The sequence below is a fragment of the Mesocricetus auratus genome, unplaced genomic scaffold, assembly GCF_017639785.1.
Source record: "Mesocricetus auratus isolate SY011 unplaced genomic scaffold, BCM_Maur_2.0 Super-Scaffold_100007, whole genome shotgun sequence".
Classification (NCBI taxonomy): domain Eukaryota; kingdom Metazoa; phylum Chordata; class Mammalia; order Rodentia; family Cricetidae; genus Mesocricetus; species Mesocricetus auratus.
Genome location: NW_024429191.1, coordinates 33,077,511 through 33,099,196, shown reverse-complemented (window position 1 = coordinate 33,099,196; position 21,686 = coordinate 33,077,511). Strand labels below are relative to the sequence as shown.

The window sequence follows — 21,686 nt, the reverse complement described above, 5'->3', positions numbered from 1 at the left end:
GCACATGAGCTGAGGGTGTAGCTCAGGTTGTAGAATGCTTCCCTATCGTGCATAAAGTCCCGGGTTCAAACTCCAACCCTGCATAAACCAGGTATGGTGTCCCATGCCTGTAACCCTAGCACTTGGGAAGATCAGTAGCTCAAGGCCATTCTTAGCTACATAGCAAACTGGAGGCCAGTCTAGGCTACATGAGACCCTGCAGAAGGAAGAGAGGGGGAAAAAGGGTGGGGCACAGAAGGAAGGAATGGTGTATATGAATCTCTTGTTGCCCTGGACAGTGCAGTGATGGACAGGGTAGCCACGGGCTTATCCCACACTGCACCTCTTGGGAGGCATTGCTGTATCACAACAGTTTGCTAATGGAAGATGAAGACAAGTATGGAAAGGGAAGCGTTCTGGCAGGCCTGAGCATGGCAAGCACAGCTCTGGCAGGCCTTGGCCTTCCCTCATTCCCTCTGCCTTGCTAACCTGTTAGATTACATCCCTAAAGCTAGACCCCAAGGTCTATTCCCTTATTTGGCCACTTCCTCCTGAGGCTGACCACCAAGGTCCAGCTGTCAGAGTATTGAAGTCCAGCCATCAAAAGCCCCCTTTTGGCTACCTTAATTAACATGCCTGATTAAAATTAAACACCTCATCCTAACACAGGTCTTCCTTCTGTTCCTCTTATAGACTGCCATTTGCTTATGGCCCATATCTGTCTCTTCTCTATCCAGAAGCAGTCTTTTGTCCCTTCAGGGCAAATATCCCTTCCCCATCTCTCCCTTGTTCCATTTTCCTTCTGCCTCATCCTCTATCTCCTGTTTCCTGCCCTCTGTCCCTCTGGAACAAACCTCCTTTGTGCTGAGAACTTGGTCTTGGTGCGTCCTGTGTCTTTCTAGTCCTTTCAGTGCCTGACCCTTCAGAAAAGAAGGAAGGAAGACAGCTTTTGACATGTTATGTAGCCAGGAGCCATCTGTGGTGTGGGATTGGGGGCTGGAAGAAAGCCTAGCTCTGTGAATTGCCTCTGCCACCCGCTGTGACCACAGTAACTGAAGGGAACAATTTAAGGCAGGAAAGACTTTGCCTCACAGTTTCAAAGGCATTACAGTCCACGATGGTGGGGGAGGTGGAGTTGGGATGGGAGTGTGTTTGGGACAGAGCAGGAAGCCAAGAGTGGCCAGAACTGGACTGGGGCCTTAACCTTCAAAAGCCTGCTCTTACTGACTTAAATCCTAGGGTCCACCCCCACTCCTGCCTCATAGTATCACCAACTGAGGAACAAATGCCCCCAAAACACTGTCTTCTTGACCAAGGCCTGTGTGTACTTCAGGGGACTTGAAGAAACAGAGGAATTCATGCAAATGACCCAACCACGGTTGCTGTCCCCATCTTGCCCCTCACCTAGAGTCATCTCAGCCAAGTATCCCTAAGGAGTCCCCTTCATAGATGCCTCATTCACTCTGCCAGACACCTGACCTCAAGGAAGAGGTAAGCAGCCTGTAGCAGTGGCTGATGATGGAGCTTAAGGGATACTTAGTGAGGAACCAAGGCCTTCCTAACTCAGCCCTGGTGGCCTAAAGGTACAGACTTTGTTTACTCCACCCTCATTTCCCTACTAGCACGAGTCTTGTGTGACACTTACCAAACTTAGTGGAGTGAGTGTGTAGGTAGTGTATGCTGCAACGCACGGGGTCGTTAGAGCCCTGATCCACAGGCGGCCCATGGGTCCCGTTCATCTCTGGAGGGCCTTGATCATCATAAGATATCCCTACCTGTTGGAGCCAGGCGATGCCCAGGGCCTTTCCCAAGCCCCCCCCCCTTTTTTTCTTTTTGAGACAGAATTTCTCTGTATTGCTTTGGAGGCTGTCCTGGAACTCACTCTGGAGGCCAGGGTGGCCTTGAACTCACAGAGATTCACCTGCCTCTGCCTCCTGAGTGCTGGGATTAAAGGCATGCACCACCAACGCCCCACAATTCCAAGGGCTCTTCTCACACAGGACGTCCTAGCAAGTGATAATAAAGGCCATGTTCCTTTAGCTTCTCCAATTTCAGTGAGCATGGCTCTTCATACTCTGGCCCTGAGCACACTGGTCATCCAGTCTGAAGAAGCAGCAGGCATGTCCAGATTCTGAACATGCAGAATCAGAGGTATGGGTGGGAAATGTTGATTCCCAATTTTTCATTGGCTGCTGGTATATTGGGATTGTCATGATGATGATGCTGGCTTAGCTTCCAGCCCTGCAGAAAGTTTCAAGGTTCCTCACCTATTTTTTTCTTTTAAAATATTTTGTTTTTATTTTTAACTCTGTGTGTGTGTGTGTGTGTGTATGTGAATGTGAGTGCAGTGCCTGCAAAGGCCAGAAGAGGGCATTAGATTTCCTGGAGTTGGAGTTATAGGCGGTTATAACCTGCCTATTATGTGAGTTGAGGACCAAATCTTGGTCCCCAAGAGTAACAAGTGCTCTTAACCACTAAGCCATCTCTCTAGCCACTTTCTTTTTCTTTGCAGTACGCGTGTGGATATGTAGGTGTGTGTGTTCATATGGGTACACGTAATGCACTTGTATGTAGAGGCCAGAGGTCAATACTAGTCGTCATCTGCCTGTTTCCTGACGGTCTCCCACTGAACCTGGAGCTCACCAATTAGGCTAGGCTGCCTGTCCCTGCCTCAGTGTTAGGATTGCAAGCATACACCTGAATTTTTCATGTAACTTACAGGTATCAAAGCCAGGACCTTGTGCTTGGGATACAAGCACTTTACCAACTGAGCCATCTGTCCAGCCTCTAAAGAACACTGGCTGCTCTTCCAGAGGACCAGGTTCAATTCCCAGCACCCACATGGCAGCTCACGACTGCCTGTAACTCCAGGTCCAGGGAATCTGGCACCCTCACCCAGATATACATGCTGGCAAAAACCAATGCACATGAAATAAAAAAAGTAAATCTTTTTTAAAAAAAGACTTTTTAAAGTTTTTTTTGAGACAGGGTTTCTCTGTAGCTTTAGAGAGCTCACTCTGTAGACCAGGCTGGCCTGGAACTCACAGAGATCCACCTGCCTCTGCCTCCCAAGTGCTGGAATCAAAGCCACTGGCTTAAAAAAATGTTCTTTAATGTTCTTATGATTTTTGTCTAGGTACTATTTTGTTATAAAACCCTGTGTTGTAAGCCACAGAGAAACCCAGTCTCGAAAAACCAAAAAAAAAAAAAATCCTGTGTTGTAACCCTTCCCACAGATCCTGGAGCCCCAAGGCAGCTGGCTGGTGGTGATCTACATTTCATCAGCATTAGTTTATATTATTCATTTTGTTATTTGAATAGATGATAGATCACTTCTATCATTTAATGAGCATGTATTGTGTGCCAGGAAGTGCTGGGTACAGGACTACAGCTGTGAACGGATGGACTTGTCCCTGTCTGCCAGAGCACCCAGATGCTCTGAACACAGACTTGCTGATTGCATGATAATTCCAGATTTTACTTAACTGTGATTAACTCATCCACTGCCAGACATCACCACGTGTCCTCTGGGTGTTCACCTTTGAATACACCCTTCGTGCCTTCGGGTGCTAGACTGCAAGCGGTGGAAAGAAAATGAAAAACAGCTCTCTGGGGATCAAGTCCTGGCTCTGCCACAAACCCACTGTGTGACCATGGCTGAGTTATTTGACCTTTTGGAGCTATGGCTATCAGTGAAATCAAATTAACAGTGTATACCTCAGAGGCATCTGAAAATACACAGGATCACCACATTGCAGAAGGGGGTGGGTTGGGGGGGGTTGTTTGGAGTCTGAAGTCTGTGGTGTCCTGAAGTTGAAGAAGAGCACGTCTGTGGTGGGACCTGAAGTTAATAATCAGAGGCAGCTATTGTCACTCACATGTTAGGGGGGAAGCAGAGGTCACTGCAGGCCAGCAGGCTGGACCAGCTTTGGGCCAGGCCAGGCTTTGTTCTTCAAGGAAGGGTAGGGCTGGGAGAGGTGCAGGCTGCAGTGGAGGCCAAGGCCAAGAGGCAGAGACTCCCAGACAAGGCCTGGGAGACACAATTCAAGGCCGGGGGGAGGAGTCTGCCCTTTTCTCTATTCCCTGGAAGCTGAGTTAAGAGCAGCTTGGATGAAACCAGGGCAAATGCTGCAAAGAGCTGTTAAGGATCCAGACTGAGCCGGGCGTTGGTGGCGCACGCCTTTAATCCCAGCACTCAGGAGGCAGAGGCAGGCGGATCTCTGTGAGTTCGAGGCCAGGCTGGACCGACAGCCTCCAAAACAGAGAAACCCTGTCTCGTAAAACCAAAAAAAAAAAAAAAAAAAAAAAAAAAGGATCCAGACTGCATCTCATCTAGCATCTTATCTCCCCAGCAACAGAGAGTCATGTCCAGGACCAATGCCAAGGCCAGGGCTAGGGCCCATACCAGGGCAGAACTTCACAGAACTCCCCAAGTCTAATTATGACCTCCCAGAGGAAATTCCTGTCCTGACTGTGACCCCAAGGTTGGGAACTGGGTGAATAGGAGTTTGTTTTCATCACCCCAGGAAAAGTTAATGCAACAAACACAAAGAACTAAATCACCTTTAACACATTGCCCAGAAGTAATTGCCATAAGTATTATGCTGCATTTTACTCCATCCTTGGCTATCAGATAGCCCTCAGGCTGCAGCTGACAGCGCAGTTTCAAGTCCCATCTTTTCCCTGTAAAAATGTTGTTTTCCCAGGAAAGGCTGCTTTTAATGCAGAAGGATGTTAGAAAATATTGTTTTCTTTTTTATTTGAGAATTTCACACGCAAGTTTACTGTGTTTTCATCCTTTTGACCCTCCTCTCCCCTCACCAGTTCCTTTCATGGCCTCTACTCCTCCTAAATGCATGCCCTACATGTGTTTGGGACTGACCACTTAGGATTGGGGGCTTGCTCATCCTCAAAGGAGACGGGTTCTCCCTTCCACTCACTGCACAGGGCTCTGCCTTGTGAGGATGACTGGTGTGGTCTCTGCAGGCCTTTCTTGTGCAGGCGTCCATGTTATGCAGGCACTCATGAGCTCGCAGAAAAGATTCTTTTAAAGGAAGAAGAAAAAGAGCAGGGCACAGTAGCATACACTTGTAATCCCCATCATTCAGCAGACTGAGGCAGGAGGATTACTGCGAATTCAAAACCAGTTCTGAGAGATATAGAGAGACCCTGTTAGCTGGGTGGTAAATAAAACAAGCATAATGCAAAGCTCCAGCCAGCAGGACATCCTGTGGGGACAAGGGTGGCTCTCGCATCCGCATCCTGTGTGAGCTGTAGAGGTGGTGGCTGGGCTAGCTCAGGCCGGCTCTCACAGACTGGCTACAGCCTCCTCCTGCCTAAGGGTGAGAAGTGCTTTTGATGAGTTTGCACTCGCCCTTCCTTCCCCTCAGGATGCACTGATCACCCCCCCACCCCCACCCCGACACACACACACACACACACCCCAAAAGGCAGGTGGACAGCAGCCAGGTCTGCCCAGATCTCTGCGTTGCTCTTCAGAGACCCACAGGCTCTATGAGCTGCTGATACAGGTGCTGTTCTCCGCATTGTTCTAGTCGGCTTTCAGTTGTGATAAACACTGACCACAAAGAACTTAGGGAGGAAAGGTTTTATTTGGCTTACAGGTTACAGCCATCAATCAAGGGCACCCAGGTCAGGAACTGAAGCGGAGACAGACCACAGAGGAACACAGCTTACCAGCTTCCTTTCCATGCCTTGCTCAGCTTGCTTGCTTAGCCAATCTGACAGTGGCAATTTCTCATTTGAGGTTCCCTCTTTCTAGGTGTGTCAAGTTGACAACCAAGCTTAGACAGCAGTTCCACTTTAAGAATGAAGATGATGGGGGGGCTGGAGAGATGGCTCAGTGATTAAGAGCACTGACTGCTCTTCCAGAGGACCAGAGTTCAATTCCCAGCACCCACATGGCAGCTCACAGCTGTCTGTAATTGCTGTTCCAAGGGATCCAATACCTTCATGCAGGCAAAACACCAATGTACATAAAATAAATAATAAAAAAAAAGAATGAAGATGATAATGTTGCCCGTGGGCTAGATGAAGCCACATAACTAGTTAAGTGACTTCATGCAGATAGATCTGCTTGTTATCTACCTCAGAGACTTCCTCTAAGTGCTTTTCTGGAGCCAAACTGGACCCCCTAGGGAGGACAGCTAAGTACTGAGACTGTTCATTACCAGTAGGTGTGGTCACAGGCTCTCCCTGTGGGTTCTGTCTGTCCTGAGGGCATCCGGTTACAGGTGCTCTTCCAAAGACAATGCCAGAGCCCCCATCTGGAGTCCCTGAGGGCTTGGGTAGGGAATTCAGGAGGCAGCTGTCTCCTTAGGTGTGTCCTGCAGAGGCACTGTCCCTGGTGATGTCCTTCTTTGCCTATCCCAGATTTAGATGCTCCCAGATAGAACAGGAGTTGTCACTAAGTCTCTGCATCCTCAGGGCACCCTGGGCCCCAATACAGAGAAGATACACAGGATCTCCCTGGCCAGCCCAGGGTGCATTTGAGGGGTATCATGCATGTCCTGTGATACTGACTCCAGCCCAGGTCTGGGACCTGGTACACCTGCAACCTCCCTTCTAGAAGCTTCTGAAGAGTGTCAGTTTCCTGTTACTACTGTAAGAAATGTCCATGCACATGATGGCTTAGAAGAGCACACAGCTGGGATTGGAACAATGGCTCAGTAGTTGGGAGCACTGACTGCTTTTCCAGAGGACCCAGAAAAAAAACAGAGCACACAGCTATTATCTTATGATTCTGAGAGCCCAATGCACAAAATAGGTCTTGCAGAGTGAGCTTGGGGTTTCAGGAGGCTTATATCCCCTTCTGAGAACTCTAATAAAAACAGTCAATGGGCAAGGTGACACACACCTGTCATCCCAGCACTCAAAAGATTAAGACGGGATTTTCAAGAGTTGAAAGCCAACCTGGGCTTCATATGGAACAGTGAGTGAGTCCCACCTCAAAAGAAAGTTTGTTTTCTTGTTGTTTTAAATCACCTTCATCTAGTTTTTGGAGGCTTTCTGCATTCCTTGGTTTCATGATGCCCTCCTCCCTCTTCACAACCAGCTGTGGATGGTCCTGTCTTTCATTTAATGTCACATCCCTGGTTCTGTCTCATCTATCTCTTGCCTCCCTCTTTCCCCTTAAGAACCTCATCAGGCAGCTGAGTGTGGTGGCAGACACCTTTAGTCCCTGTATTGGGAATTAGATCTCTGTGAGTTCCAGGCCAGCCTGGTCCACCAAGTGAGTTCCAGAACAGCCAGGGATTCACAGAGAAATCCTGTCTCCAAACACAAACACGCACACGCACACACACAACCTTGAAGTTTGAGATAGGGTCTTGCTATGTCCTCTCAGGCTGCCTTGAACTTACCATATATCCTGAGTAGATCTTGACCTTAAGATCCCCATGAGCAGGATGAATTGAAGGCTTAACCCTAAGCCTGAAAACCTGAGTTTTAGCCTCAGGACCCACATGGTGGAAAGAGAGAACCAAATCCTGCTAGTTGTCTTTTAATTTCTACACACTTGGCCGTGGCATAGCCACCTTCCCAACAAATAAATGTAAAGTTTTCCCTAAGATTCTCTTGAGCCTTAGTCTCTTAAGTAATTGAGTTTATAGACCCAAGCTACCAGACCCAGATGCCTCTCTATTTTAGATTAAACTGATCAGCAAACTCAATCCTTCATTGCCACAAAACATAGCGTGGTCATGGGTTCCGTGTGTTAGAGTGTGTATATCTTTGTCCCACCATCAACTGTCATTCTGCCTGCTGCATTCAGTCACTCCTGTAGGTTTTCCAAGCACCTCATCTTCAGGCTTAGGCTAGACTACAGATGGAATATGCCTGCTATTGCCCTCATCTTCAGGCATATACTAGACCACAGAAGGGATGTGCCTGCCATTGCCCTCATCTTCAGGCATAGGCTAGACCACAGAAGGGATGTGCCTGCCATTGCCCTCATCTTCAGGCATAGGCTAGACCATAGAAGGGATATGTCTGCCATTGCCCTCATCTTCAGGCATAGGCTAGACCATAGAAGGGATGTGCCTGCCATTGCCCTCATCTTCAGGCATAGGCTAGACCACAGAAGGGATGTGCCTGCCATTGCCCTCATCTTCAGGCATAGGCTAGACCACAGAAGGGATGTGCCTGCCATTGCCATCATCTTCAGGCTTAGGCTAGACCACAGAAGGGATGTGCCTGCCATTGTCCAGTGACCTCCCACCTTCAGTTTCCGCATTTGTTCAGCCTCTCCTGGATTCTCCTCCCACCCTTCTGCTCGTAGTCCTTGGAAGGGGGTGCTGGGCAATGGGAGAAGGGGTGTGCGCTTGGAGAAGAGGAAAGTAGGGTCAGCTGTGGGAGCCCAAAAGACTGGACCTTTCCTACCAAATGCTTGCACTTTTCAGATTTTGAGGCCAGAGCCTTGCCTGCGTCTTGCAGAATCTGAGGACAACTCTGGCTTCATGGAGCAGCAGGCAGGTTTTAGAGGTCCCATTGTGTATCCCTGACTTCTGTGTTAGCCAGAATTCCCCTGAGCCCTTCCTCAGGATGACAGTCCGTCTGTCTGCCTTCACTCCTCCCTCCCTGTCCTCTGAGCTTTAGGCTGAGAGCTGGAGGGGAAATTCTAGTCAGCCCTCTGCTCAGCCCTCTGCCCCCTAGCAGGAGAGCCTACCCAGAAAGCACAAGCAAGAAAGTCCAGACAAGGCCTGTATCCCTCAAGTAGGGTAAGCAGCTGGTCCTGCTTTTCCCGAGACCTCTCTTCTCTTAACACCAGAAGTCTCAAATCCTGGGAACCCTCTCTTCATTTCCCAGCAAACTGAGACCCTTGGCACCTCATCTCCTTTGTGCCTCATGGTGCCTCAGTCACCCCTGCTGCCTGCACACCAGCCCTGTGAGTTCTAGGCCAGCCTGGTCTACAGAGAAAGTTCCAGGACAGCCTCCAAAACAATACAGAGAAACCCTATCTCGGAAAACAAAAGAGCTGAAGTATTTTCCAGTTGTGCCTGCATGGCACAGCATTCTCAGCTGGGTGCATGAATGACACAGTGTGTTTGCATCCGAGCTTCTAAAAATGTCACGCCCTGGTCACTTCTGGGCGTTGTTCTGCACATGTCTTTAATAAATGTTTTTATTTCCTCATACCTCTTCCTCTTTGTACAATTAAATCATGTTCTTCAAGTATTGAAAATCGATTTTGTCTCATACAATGTACTCTGTTCACTGATTTCTCTCCCTCAACTCCTCCGATCCTTCCACCTCCCCACCCACCCAAACCCACACCCTTCTTTCATTAGAAAATAGGTGTGTGTGTGTGTGTGTGAATGCTAATTTGTTTACTGCACATGCTACAGCACATGTGTAGAGGCCAGAGGACAACCTGTGGAAGTCAGTTCTCTTTCCACAACATGAGTTCTGGAGACCAGATTTAGGTCATTAGGCTTGGCAGCAAAGCGCCTTTACCCACTGGGCCATCCTACCAGGTGCTTGTGTATGTTTTCAATAAAATAAGCATCATGAATGACTCAGCTTTCCAACTTCAGTCCTGCTGGGACCACGGGCTGACTGAGTCATACACGCAATAGCCCTTGTCCCTGGGGCCTTTAGCCTTGGCCGCTGGTTATTGCAGAGGCAGGCCTAGTCACCCACAGGTACATCCATCCCATAGCCTAGTCTCCTGAACCTCACAATCCAGGTGAGCTTAGCAGAACAGGTGCCATAGGCAAATGTTCCAGGCCACCAGAACATATGCACTTAAGTTTAAGTTGGGACTGAGCACTGTGAGAATGGAGAGACCTTGTCCCTGGGAGCTTCCAGTCCACAAGACAATCTAGCTACCCATGAACCACTTAGGCACACAGGAAGGGACTAGCGCCTAGAAGGTGACATTTTGACTATAGAATGGACAAAGACTGAAAATGAGGTCCTCCCAAGTGGTCTAAGGCTGACTCTGCAAGCTGGGAGGGAGCACAGGGTCTACTGGGCTCAGCATCTGTGTCCGGCTGTTCCCTGCTCCGCAACAGAGGAGTGCTGATGAATGGCCATGGAACTGGACACTCCTACCTCTCCTTCCTGCCCTCCTCACATTGCACAGGAATGCCAGACTCCAGTCTTTGCTCTGTCACGCAGACATGTGGCTCTGCTTGGCATGCCAGCAAGCTACCACAAGCACTTGGAGGGGAACCCTGGGTCCCCAGCTATGACAGTAACCCTCCACCTCCCACAGGCATCTGCAGCTCCAACCCCAGTCTAATTGTATTCTGACATGATCAACATGACAGGATTCCTTGCCTTGTTCATAGTGGGGTTTTGTTGTTTTATTTTGTTTAAGACAGAGTCTCTCTATGTAGCTATGGCAGGCTGGCATGTTGGCAGGCTTCGAACTCACAAAGATCTGCTTGCCTTTGCCTCCCAGGTGCTGGGATAAAGGTGTGGGCTACCACACCTGAACTTGGTCCTAGTTTTGAACAAGTAATCATGGTTCTGACCTAATGGTTATCTTCTTTATGGAAACCACCTCCACATCTACATAACTGCCTCAGCCCACGAAGTCAGCTTTCTCAGAGAGGCCTTTCACGTACTTACAGCCACCCTGGGCCTTCTCCTGAGGGAAGTCTTGGTACATCCCTTCTCCATGAGCAGAGGATAGCCCAGCGTTTGTAACTGCTGTGGAAGAGTTTGTGCAGAGTCAGTCAGCCCCATCCATATTCAAGGGACTTTTAAAAAAAGGAGAGCAAAAAGAGACAAGGCCCAGCCAGGGAGGAAAAAAAACCTCACCAGAGCTACAGGTCCAGAGCTGGGAAGGAAGCTGCACCGAACCCAATAGTGGGTTTAATTTAGTGCAGAACCGGTCACCCTGCTCAGATGGAAACATGGCCAACAAGTGCACTTTGAACCCTGGGGAGCTAAGCCCTGGCTGACCAGAGTCCTCGGTATGTGGCCAAGCTGCCAGCCACTCTGAGGTCAATCAAGTTGCAAACCTTGACTTTCTCAGCCCCTGGGGCCCTAGCCCTTGAAACATCAGGTGGCCTCCCAGGATAGGTAGAGCATTGCTTCTCTTGAAGGTCAAGCCAAACGCCACCCTACCAGGGCCCCAGGAAAGCAGTCGCATTCTCTAGGCCCTAGACTCTAGGGCATCAGGGAGGGGCAGTGACAGCTCAACAGTCCTAAATGCTTTCTCAACATAGGGTCCTAGACCCCTACTACTTCCAGCTGTTCTCCGTTTCCTTCTTTCAGGAACCTTGACAGTGAGGGACCAGTCCCGGTTCTGGACATGGACATGTGTGGGTTGGAAGCCAGCCTCCATAGCTAAGTCACCTTGGCAAGCCCCTTGGCCTGCTGAACACTGATTCCTGGTCTGTGAACAAGGGGATGGTGTTGCAGGGAGGTGGGTGCAAGTGTCTGTGTTGTCATATCCAGATAGATGTTGTAGTCCCTCTGACTCCTAGATGCTGAAATCTTCTTCCTGGCAGATGGTTGGCAGGTGGATGCCTGCCTAATTTTCACTTTGTCTTCACGAATTTGCCCCAGTGGTGCCAGCAACTCCCCTGTTGAAAGGAAACTGAGCATAGGCACCACAGACCCCCATCACCTAGCCACCGGAAGCAGGGGCTTCTGCAATCTCCTTAAGGACAGCAGCAGTGAGTCTCTTGGAAGCTGCTTGGAGCTGAGGAAATTGTAAGGCCTCAATTTGGACCCACAAGGGAGCTCTTGGAAAAGGCATGTACCAGCTCATTCCTGCCCAGGCCTCCTTCCTGCCCCTTGGACAGCTGGCAGGGGTCTGATCACTTCACACATCCTCCACAGGGAGGGCGAGTTGTGTTGAACTTAAGAAACAGCATCTGATGAGAGCAAAAGATTCCAGCTAGGTGTTCTAACAGGACTATCTGGAGGATGTACACATACACACACACACACACACACACACACACACACACACACACACACACACACACACACAGAGCCCTCCCCTGTGCAGGACTAAGGTTTTGGATCTGATACCCTGGGCAGGACTCTGCCTCACCAAGAGGAGTGCTTTGCTTCCAGAGAAAAGGATCCCAGTGCCTGCCAAGCTTTCTCCAGGATCTCAACTCTCCTCAGCTGGCTTTGAGAGGGATCCATGCCTCATCCTGAGCCAGGATTGTCCCAGCACTTTGTAAACTGTATCCTGAGAGATGATAGTGGCTGATACACCATAGTGTCCCTCTGTTGCTTGGACCTTCTATCACTACTGCCTACTCTCCACCAGGGATCAATTTGGAGAAGAGAACAAAAAAGTGAAAAGTGGGTCAGGAGCTGTTATTTAGAACCTCTTGTAAATATCGCCAGCCTTTTTAAAGATTAGTCCATCCCCTCCCCAGCTTCCTAATGAATAGAACTCACAGGAATAGCCCATGGCAAAAAAGGAAACATTCCACAATTAGATCACTTAACCCCTCTCTCTGTGACCCTTTCACCTTGCCAACACCTGCTATCTGCTCACCTTCAGTGGCCTGGTTACTAGGCAACAACCTCTCTCTGATTACTCCGCCCTAAACCACTATATAACGGGGCTGAGAAAAATAAAATCTCGAAGCTTGATCAGAAGGTCTGTCTAGCTGTCTGTTGTTTGTGCCTCTTGTCCCGTCATTCCAGGTTCCCATGGGCTCCACCTTCGTTGTTCACTGCTGGCCAGGGCATCCATTCATCTACAATCCACCCTAGCTGGTTTCACACCACTCCTACCTACCATTACTTAAAAAGCCACCTACTAGAAAACTCTGTAGATGCCACAGGAGGCTAACTACCTCAAATCTCCTCCTTGGTAAGGACTGGGCCCTTACTAAGAAGGCTATCCGCGCCCATCTTAGTCCCCAGTAAAGCTATCCTTGAAAAACCCAAGTGGATCTCCAGATGGGCAGGGCCTGTAATCCAGTACCCCACCCCCACCCCCAGACAAGGATAGCCACCTCGTGGGAGCCCTCCTGCCACTCATACAGCATGTTCAGGCTTCAGGGTAATCAGACAGCTTTGCCCATTTTACAGCTGTCCTCATCTTCCCTCCACTTTGCTCATTCAGATCTGCCAAGCTGTACCTGTTATTTAGTACAAATAAGTCCAAACCTTAGTCACTGAAATTAAAAGTCAAGCTCCTGCATGTATCACGGGTCACATTTCAGGTACTTAGTTCCCAGGCTTGACTAGCATCAGTACAGGGTAGAGATCATTTCCAGGAAGTGAGACCTAGCACAGCAGCAGGCCTTGGGGACGTTGCCTGCACTGTTGTCTATTCCAATTGTCAGTGTCATACCAACTGTTCATTGTTTGGAATGGCACCTGTTTGTTCAGCAGAACAGATAGTCTGTGACAAATTCAGAAGAACCCAGAGCCTAACAGATAACCAGGCCCCAAGAGTTCAAAATCAGTTCCCAAGCCTATTGACCTGATTTGATCCCAGGTCCCACAAAGTTAAAGGACCAAGTCTTAAGAGTTGGCCTCTGACCTCCATGCATATACACTATACAAATAAAATGTGATTAAAACAATCAAATTCAGCCGGGGGTTGGTGGCGCATACCTTTAATCCCAGCACTCGGGAGACAGAGGCGGGCGGATCTCTGTGAGTTTGAGGCCAGCCAGGTCTACAGAGAGTTCCAGGATAAGCTCCAAAGCCACAGAGAAACCCTGTCTTGAAAAACCAAGATAAATAAATAACAATCAAATTCAGCAGGCAGAGGCAAGCAGATCTCTGAGTTTGAGGCTAGCCTGGTGTGAGCATAGCGAATTCCAGGACAGCCAGGGTTCCTTACTGAGACCCTGTCTCAAAAAACCAAAAATAGAGAAAACAAATGAATACAAATGAGCATGTCCCTGTGACATGCCACTCCCATCCTCCTGCCATCTTCTTGACCATAACTGGAAAGATTCATGACAGATGCATGTCAATGCTCAGCCAAAGCTCAAACAGAATGCCAACCAAGATTCCCACCAGAGTGTTTCCATAAAAAGTAAAACAGATTACAATTTCTAAGCAAAAAGCCACACGCCTTGTAAACAATTAACTTTTTATAAAAAGACAAATATACATATTTACACAGATCCATATGTGATCAAACACAATTTAGTAGTTAGGTGGCGTTTCCAATAGTCAAAGTCACGCCAAGGCGCTCACAATCCCCTCCCTGGGCCTGCTGAGGACTGCCAAGGCCTGAGGAGACAGTGGGCACCAGGCAAGGCACTGTATAAATAAATGCGAAGGCCAAGACTTGGGGAGAAATGTTAGTGTACACCTCTGATCAGATATGTGGCAAGGTCCACAGAGAAAGTGCCATGTTTTTTTTCCTGAGCCCCACAGCTGGAGAGCAGGTAGCGAGGCAGAGCTCCTCTGAGGCTAAGGGAGCCTAGCCTGGCCTCACAGGACTCCATTTTTTCCTTCACATTTCACTGGCTTTGGAACCATCCCAGGGCTCGGCTGGGAAGGGCAGCAATTCTTTGGGAATATGACTCACTTAGTGCAATTGTCTCCCAGTGCAGAGCTAGCCCAGTGACAAGACCCTCTCCAGGCAACAAGGTTTTAAAGAGTTAGAGGATGACTCCTATCCATGTCCCCCACCTCACAGCAACCTCAGAACCCCAACTCCATCTTCCCAGGAGTCAGGGCCAGCTTCACCTCACAAGAAAAACTCAGACCTTGGCTTCCAAGCCCTGAGAGTCCACGGACCCAAGGAGGGTGGTCTCTTCCTGTTTGGCAGTGGGGCTATGCTTTGCCATGTCAAGGGACCCACAGCAGTCTAGCTTTTCTGTATCACAGCCACAATGACGCCAGACCTTGCTCACCCAGAAGAGCAAGAATGGGTCAGGGACCCAAACTATGGTGCACAAGGAATGGCTTGAATGGAGGATAGCCTCACAGAGGGTGGCAGCAGGCTGTCCATCATCCAGGCGGAGTCCATATTCTTCAGATCCATGAAGACATGTTGTATGCCCATCCCTATGTCCCCTAGAAGATGACCAAAAAAAAAAGTTGTATTACAAAGGGTACGAGAATCTCACACAGTCGTCCTCGGCAAGCAGCAAGCTCAGCTCGTCCTCAGCACGGGAACAGGCTTGCTGCTGTACCTGCTGACCCGGTTTAAAAGGGATCTTTTATCTTTATCGGGCTCTGCGTCCAAGCATTTCCCAGTTCCCATAAACTTCTCCCTTCTCCCAGAATCTATAAAGCCCTGGAGACCTCTTACCTCCAGGGCTGTCAATCTCTGGTTCCTCCTTGCAGCTAAAGTCTCCATAGACAGAAGAGGGCTGGGTTCCTGGTTCATTGAGCAAGTATCCCTTGCCATCCACGTTTGTCGGCTGCCACTCAGACTGCTCAAAGAGCTGGGGAGAGAACATGAAGCCATCAGCCAGTGCAAACTCACCCTGTGGCCCTGCCCTCCATGAGCTAACCCTTCCCAAGCAGAATCACACACACCCTTGGACATTTGTATCTTCTCCAATGGGTGACAACATGCAGAACTGTCAAGACAAGGCCCAAGAGTGTGGGGGACATCAAGCTACCTGGGCCCTGCTGGCCTCTGCTGTGTCACTGTCCTTCTCTTCCTATCCCCACCCTCTGGCACAGAATCTGCATGGCTTCCCTCAACTGGGAGAGGACATAGCAACTGGTAAGGCAGCTTAAAGCAAAGGTTAGCATAACAAGCCAGGAAGGCTGAAGACAAGGAACTAGACCCACATCTCAATGTTCTGTGCTCACAGACCTGAGTGAGGATAAAACTACCTCAAAAACTTGTATAGCCACTTTGAAAATTGCAGCTGAAAAAAACAAAAGTGCAAAAGAACTTGCTAAGGAAAAAAAAGTTTTCTTTAATTTTTTTTAAAGTCATCTTAGTACAGATCCCAAAAGCTGATTATTGAAACCTGATGTGCATTTCCCAAACTCGATGATGGGCTGGGCATGCCGGGGCGGAGGACACAGTGCTGATGGGGGCTGACTCAGAGCTATCTGGGACCCTGAGGCTTGCTTCAGGATGGCCTGCTAGAGACTAGGCATCTCACCTGCCGGGGCAGCAATCCCCAACACACAAAGGGGTGGGGGGTGCTTGTGAGCTATGAAGCCAAGTGACAACAGCACCTGCCCACACTCATTTGGAAGCTTTCCCTAGCTTGTCTCCCTTCACAGATGCAGTATGGAAAGAGAGTTACCTTCACAATGTCCTCGGGTAACTTCCCTTCCTCATCCTCATCTGTAGCAGCTGTGAGGAAGGGCAGAGGTTAGCCATGCATGTTTGCCCTACAATTCCAGCCCACCAGCTCCAACCCCCCAACCCCCTACCCTGAGCCTTCCAACCAGCATCTTCCTTCCCTGGAGGTTCCAGAACAGAACACTGGCCTGATGACTCACCCTCCCCAACCATGGAGCAAGGCCGTATCCCACCCCTTTACTTCCTTCCTCCCCCTCAGACAACTGAGGGCAGAGAAGCCAGGAGCACTAGCCACCTTTGACCAAGATGTGGCTGAGGCCAGATTGCCTCCCTCCTGGCCTGGAGCACACAAAGGCTCTGAACTGTCTGTCTTCTTGTGTCCCATGGGCTTGTTTCACGCTATGGGGGCTGGGTTAAGCAGCTCCCAGTTCCAGCTGCATCTAATTTCTCCTCTAGACCCAAACACACACACACACACACACACACACACACACACACACACACACACACACACACACACACACACACACACACACACACACACACACACACGAGGAGGCAGGCCCCAAGAGTACAAACCTTCAGAGGTGGAGGGCATGGGCGACACCTGCAAGTTGTACAGATCGCTGGTACTGTCTGGCACAATGTCCATCTGCATGTGCCAGTCGGGGAGACTGCTGCTGACGACACACGGTGACAGTGCTGCAGGAGGGTACAGAAGAAAGCACAGGTCAGAATGGCATGCTTTTGGGGGGGGCGGGTTCGAGACAGGGTTTCTCTGTATTGTTTTAGGCTGCCCTGGAACTCTGTAGACAGTCTGGCCTCGAACTCACAGAGATCTGCCTGTCTCTGCCTCCCGAGTGCTGGGATTAAAGACGTACCACCACACCCGGCTAGCATGATTTCTTTTTTTTTTTTTTTTTTTTGGTTTTTCGAGACAGGGTTTCTCTGTGGCTTTGGAGGCTGTCCTGGAACTAGCTCTTGTAGACCAGGCTGGCCTCGAACTCACAGAGATCCACCTGCCTCTGCCTCCCAAGTGCTGGGATTAAAGGCGTGCGCCACCAACACCCGGCTGCTAGCACGATTTCTTAATCTGCAATCCATCAGCACCTCCACCCTGCAACCTTCTCTAACAGGCTACTCTTTGCTACCACGGCGCCTCTTGGACCCAACCTATGAGCTCTCTTGCCAGATTGGCAACCTCACCTGGGGTGAGGTCCTGCTCCAGGTCCAAGTCCTGACCCAGGTAGCCCTGAGTGGTGTAGCTGCTGTGGTCATCAGGCAGAGTGGAGCTGCTGAGTCCATCGGAGAAGGTGTCAGGGCTAGCATCTCCACACAGCTGTAGAGAGAAGACAGATTAGGCCTGTTGCAGCACTCTTCCTGCCCACCCGACCTAAGGTGACCAAAGGCTGGGCCGCACAGGGCCACACTCACCCTCCTCTTGGCCTTGCTCTTAGTGTCTCGGCTGGACTTGGATTTTCTCTCTGTGTGACAAACAGGCCATGAGCCCCAGCCAATCTTCCTTCCGCCCTTCTTCCCTTCCTCCCGAGGACCCAGTGCCCTTTGTTTACCTTTCCTCTGGTTCTTGGTGAGGGGTGGCAGCATCCGGTACACTCTTACGGCTGAGCTGCCCTTGTTCCTGCTCTGGTCCTTCACTTCCTCAATGTCTGGCAGGGAGTTCATGGCACAACGGAAATTTGCCTTCCACGTCTTGGGATCTGGCTCCTTTTCCCCTATTTTGTATCGGCCTACAGAAAGGGAGAGTGAATGCATCCATCGGTTGCTCCCTGGACTGGGATGTACCCCAGACACCCATACTGGTGAAACTAGCAAAAACCACTGGCAACAGGTTCTGGGGATTCTCGTATGCCCGAGGCTGGCTTAGACATCCAGCAGGCATGTGAAGGGCTCAAAAAATGTGCTCACTGTCTTGGGCCATGACAGTCTCCCTGCTTACACTATCAGCAGCCAGAGACAACTAATACCGAGGCTTATCTGACATTTCCAAAGTACACGTATGTGCAGAGTGGGCAACAAGGACAGTTACTAACAGGTCTGAATTGGACCAAGAATCTGATTCCTAAAAGCCGAAAGGAGGCCACCAACCAGAAGAGGCTTGGGCCAAGTCCCCTAATCCGTACCTTGAGAAAGGAAGATGAAAGTCTCCTTTGGTAGCCTGACTCACAACTGTCTTTTCCAGGAACAACTGTATTCTAGCTACAGACTCCCTGAAGGCATGCTTTCTAAGATTTTCACTTTTATAAATCCTCTGAGAACTTGCTAAAACAATGGATTCTGTCCTAGAGAAACACAGGTGCGCCTCAACCCCTGCTCTAATAATTCTGCATGCTGTGTCGAGGAGCTCCGGCCACCCAACACCTCCATGGTAATAGCCTCCCCTCTCTCCTCTGCCCATCACCCTGCACACCTGTGTGAATGGCCCAGCTCCGGAACAGGCAGGCATCCTTGTTGATGTCCCAGCCGTGCTTGGCAGCATGCTTCCATGGGATCTGGAAGATCATCTCTTCCTGAATAGTGCACACACAGGACTGCGTCAGCTCGGAGACCACAGGTTTTGTGGCTGAGTATGCCCAGCCCCCAAGTATGGGAAAAGACTGACTTCCCCTTTTCACCCCGACATCTGGCCTGGATTGACCTATCCTGACTGCCTTAAAATACAGGCCATTCTGCACCTGTGTGTGGAGGGGGTCTGGGTTCTAATGAGCCACAGCACCAGAAGCTCAGCAATGACCCCCCCCCTACACACCTACTGCAGGTGTGCTGCTGAGAGCCCAAAGGGGCACCCTCTGTCTTGGCTTGGCAGGTCTCTGATGCTCAGAGCAGAAGAGCTTCCTGCATTAGTGTCTACTCAGGACACCTGGAGCCACTGACTCCCATACAGGGTCCTGGTCATGCCCCTGAGGGAGCCCGAGGCCAGACATGGATGCTGACTGCCTGTATAGTCCTGGCCTATGTCCTCTTAAATAAGATGTACCTCAAAGAGAGACATAAGTTTTCTTATGTGTGTTGGAGTGGGAGTCTGTTTTTATTAAAAATGAGTATGTATGGGGACAACAGCTACAATGATAAAGGTTTTGGGTCTTTTTTTTTTTTTTTTTTTGCTTTTGTTTTATTTTTAATTCTGTGTGCAAGTGTCAGGGGTATTTGCAAGCCAGGGCATTTTTGTGGAGGTCAGAGGACAATCTGCAGCATTTGTCTCTCCTATCACGAGGGACATGGGGATCAAAGTCAGGCTGTCAGGCTTGGCAGCAGGTGCCTTTACCTGCTGAGCCATCACCAGCTATTATAGACTTTCAGTCAAGTTTCTTCGAGTTCAGTCTTGGCTTTCACACTTTTTGTGTGATCCTGTAATCTACCTCAGTTTCCTTGTCTGAGACCCATCTCACAGGATGACTATGAAGCTTAAAATGCACAATATTGGTAATGTGCCCAACCACAGTAATTTTTGTTACCAATGCTAGTATTGTTGCTAAACCTATGTAGTCTATGCTGCCATGTGTACCAGTTATAGCTTCTTGGGCCACAGTAACTGGATCCCCCTACAGAGCCAGTCATGTTCCTGCCCAGCATCGCCTGTCTATCCAACTGGAGTCATGTAAGATGCTCCCTGTACAGCTAGTTCCTCTCACTTGCTCTGCGGACGCTGGAAGTCTTGGTGCTGAGAACTGAGGTTCTAGGAGGGTAGGCTGGCCCCTGCTTCAGGAAGGAAGAAGCAGGAGGCATAAAGTCAAACCTCAAATGTCCTGGCATGCAGCACCCACTGGGAAATACATCTTCCTGCTCTCTCCATTCCCACTAATGAAACGTTGATCCCCAAGAGGACATGGGTGAAAACGGTGGCAGAAATATGCAGAGTAACACTCACTTTATTAATCCAGATCAGCCCTGGAATTTGATTGGAATTAATCTGCATCTCTAGCCAGGGTCTCATTCGCATCCGAGTGATAGGCATGGCGGCTGGAGGGAGAAGACAGAAGGTCTGTGTTTGAAGTCTGTTAAACAATCCTGGGCACTGCCCTGCTCCACCCAAGGCCACTCAATTACCTTCCCCTGTCCTCACACCCAGGTCATTACCCTGCCCCTGCCGTCAGCCAGGTACCAGGTCCTACAGGCATAGAGAAGGGAACCCTGCAATAGACTGAAACTGCTCTCCAAATCTCTCCAGTATCATGGACAAAACCACCTTTTCGCCCCTTTTCTCACCCTCGCCCAGTTAGTCTGAGGAGGAGACAAGCAAGCAAGTCTGGATGGTTCCAGGATTTATGTGCAAAAAGAGCCAAAATACACAGACATTTCAATGCCAGAACTTTTCTCTCAAAATGCAATCTTTGAGGGGAAGGAAGGGACTACTTTTGCTTGTTTTCACCACCAGCTCTGCACCTTCCATGCTGGGTAAGCAAGTCACTCTCCATCCCGGGCACTTCCCCCAACACTCCCCAATCCAGTCTATGCCCCCTCTGACAGCCGGTGCCCACAACGCATAGGCTGGGGCGCAACCCCTTCCGGCCTGGTTTCCCCTGCAGCAAAGAGAAGTGGTGCAAGCAACACCTGTGGCACCTCCTCCCAAAACCCCTGTAGGTTCACGACCGGGTCCAGCCACTCAGGGCAGCAAGCCAACCTCTGCCACCAAGCACCGCCGGCCCGAAATCTGGGGCCCAGGCACCAACCTACGACAGCCAAAAGTGCGCGCGAGCGGACACCCGACACCCACGGCACTGCTCGCCGATGCGCGCAACTGGCGCTCCGGGCCACCGAAAGGCCCCGCAGCGGCCCCGCGCACGCAGACCGCCGAGCACAGCCAGGGGGCGGCGCACGCCGCGGCCCGCCTCCCGCCCGATCGCTCGCAGCGCCCTCCCGAGCCCGCGCGCCACCCCGGCCCAGAGTGTCCCTGGCTCCCACTTCCTGGTGTCCCGCGCGCCTTTTGTTCCACGCCGCCCGTCGGTATCCGCGCAGCCCCGACGTGCTCACCTTTGCAGCAGGAGCGATCCACACAGGGTACCCGACAGCGAGGGCTGCGGTGTAGGTACGCGATGCGCGCACAGATCGAAGGATGCCCGAGATGCTGGGGGCCGCTGGCTACGGCTGACCTTAGTTCGGCTCGGCCGGTTCGGCTCGACTCAGTCTGCGAGCACGTCCTACCTCGACGAAGGAGTAGCGCGCACTGGCGGTTCCGCGGCTCCGCGGAGAAAACCAAACACTTAGCGGGATTCCCCGGCCCTCACTCGGCCACGCCCCCTCCGGACGCCTGCGCGCGCCCATTGGCCTGCGCCGCCTCATCATTTCGGGGAAATCAGGCTGTTGTAGAGCTAAGCAGCGAAGGGGAAGTACAAGGCGGCTGTGCTCCCCACCCCCTCGGGCCCGCGCCGCCACCCCGGGGCTCCCGCGGGCCCGCCCCGCGCTCCACTCCACCCCCGCCCCCCCTCGCCTGTCTTGGAAAGCGAGGCTCTTCCCCTCATTCTGCGTGCTCCCAGCTTGCTGTCTCCTGTGACCGTCTTCCCCC

General features: G+C 50.6%; 1 protein-coding gene and 1 long non-coding RNA gene across 3 annotated transcripts in view; one reads left to right on the top strand and one right to left on the bottom strand.

The window, feature by feature from the left end:
* Nucleotides 1–12,576, top strand: part of LOC106020934 — a 72,668-nt gene extending 60,092 nt beyond the window's left edge. The window contains exon 6 of the long non-coding RNA XR_005878210.1: nt 11,227–12,576. This is a non-coding gene — a long non-coding RNA (uncharacterized LOC106020934). The remainder of the gene's footprint in view (nt 1–11,226) is intronic.
* Nucleotides 12,577–14,018: 1,442 nt separating this feature from the next.
* On the bottom strand, nt 14,019–21,313 carry Irf1 (interferon regulatory factor 1). 2 transcript variants are annotated; one of them, XM_040747907.1, is made up of 10 exons: nt 20,854–20,896; nt 20,052–20,143; nt 18,594–18,693; nt 17,737–17,913; nt 17,600–17,649; nt 17,372–17,504; nt 16,745–16,867; nt 16,167–16,216; nt 15,206–15,341; nt 14,019–14,967 (listed from the first exon to the last, which is right to left on the bottom strand). In XM_040747907.1, the coding sequence occupies exons 2-10, from the start codon at nt 20,136–20,138 to the stop codon at nt 14,837–14,839; spliced, it is 987 nt and encodes a 328-aa protein (XP_040603841.1). In that variant the 5' UTR covers nt 20,139–20,143; nt 20,854–20,896; the 3' UTR covers nt 14,019–14,836.
* Between the last annotated feature and the right edge of the window lie 373 nt (nt 21,314–21,686).

Bases quoted from the DNA above. Each gene is read 5' to 3' on its own strand.
- Irf1 (XM_040747907.1), bottom strand. From the start codon at position 20,138: ATGCCTATCACTCGGATGCGAATGAGACCCTGGCTAGAGATGCAGATT. The intron at 16,868-17,371 runs GTGAGGTTGCCA...ACCCTCCTGCAG, and splicing joins GGAGCAGGACCTCACCCCAG to CACTGTCACCGTGTGTCGTC. The intron at 16,217-16,744 runs GTTTGTACTCTT...CCTTCCTCACAG, and splicing joins CATGCCCTCCACCTCTGAAG to CTGCTACAGATGAGGATGAG.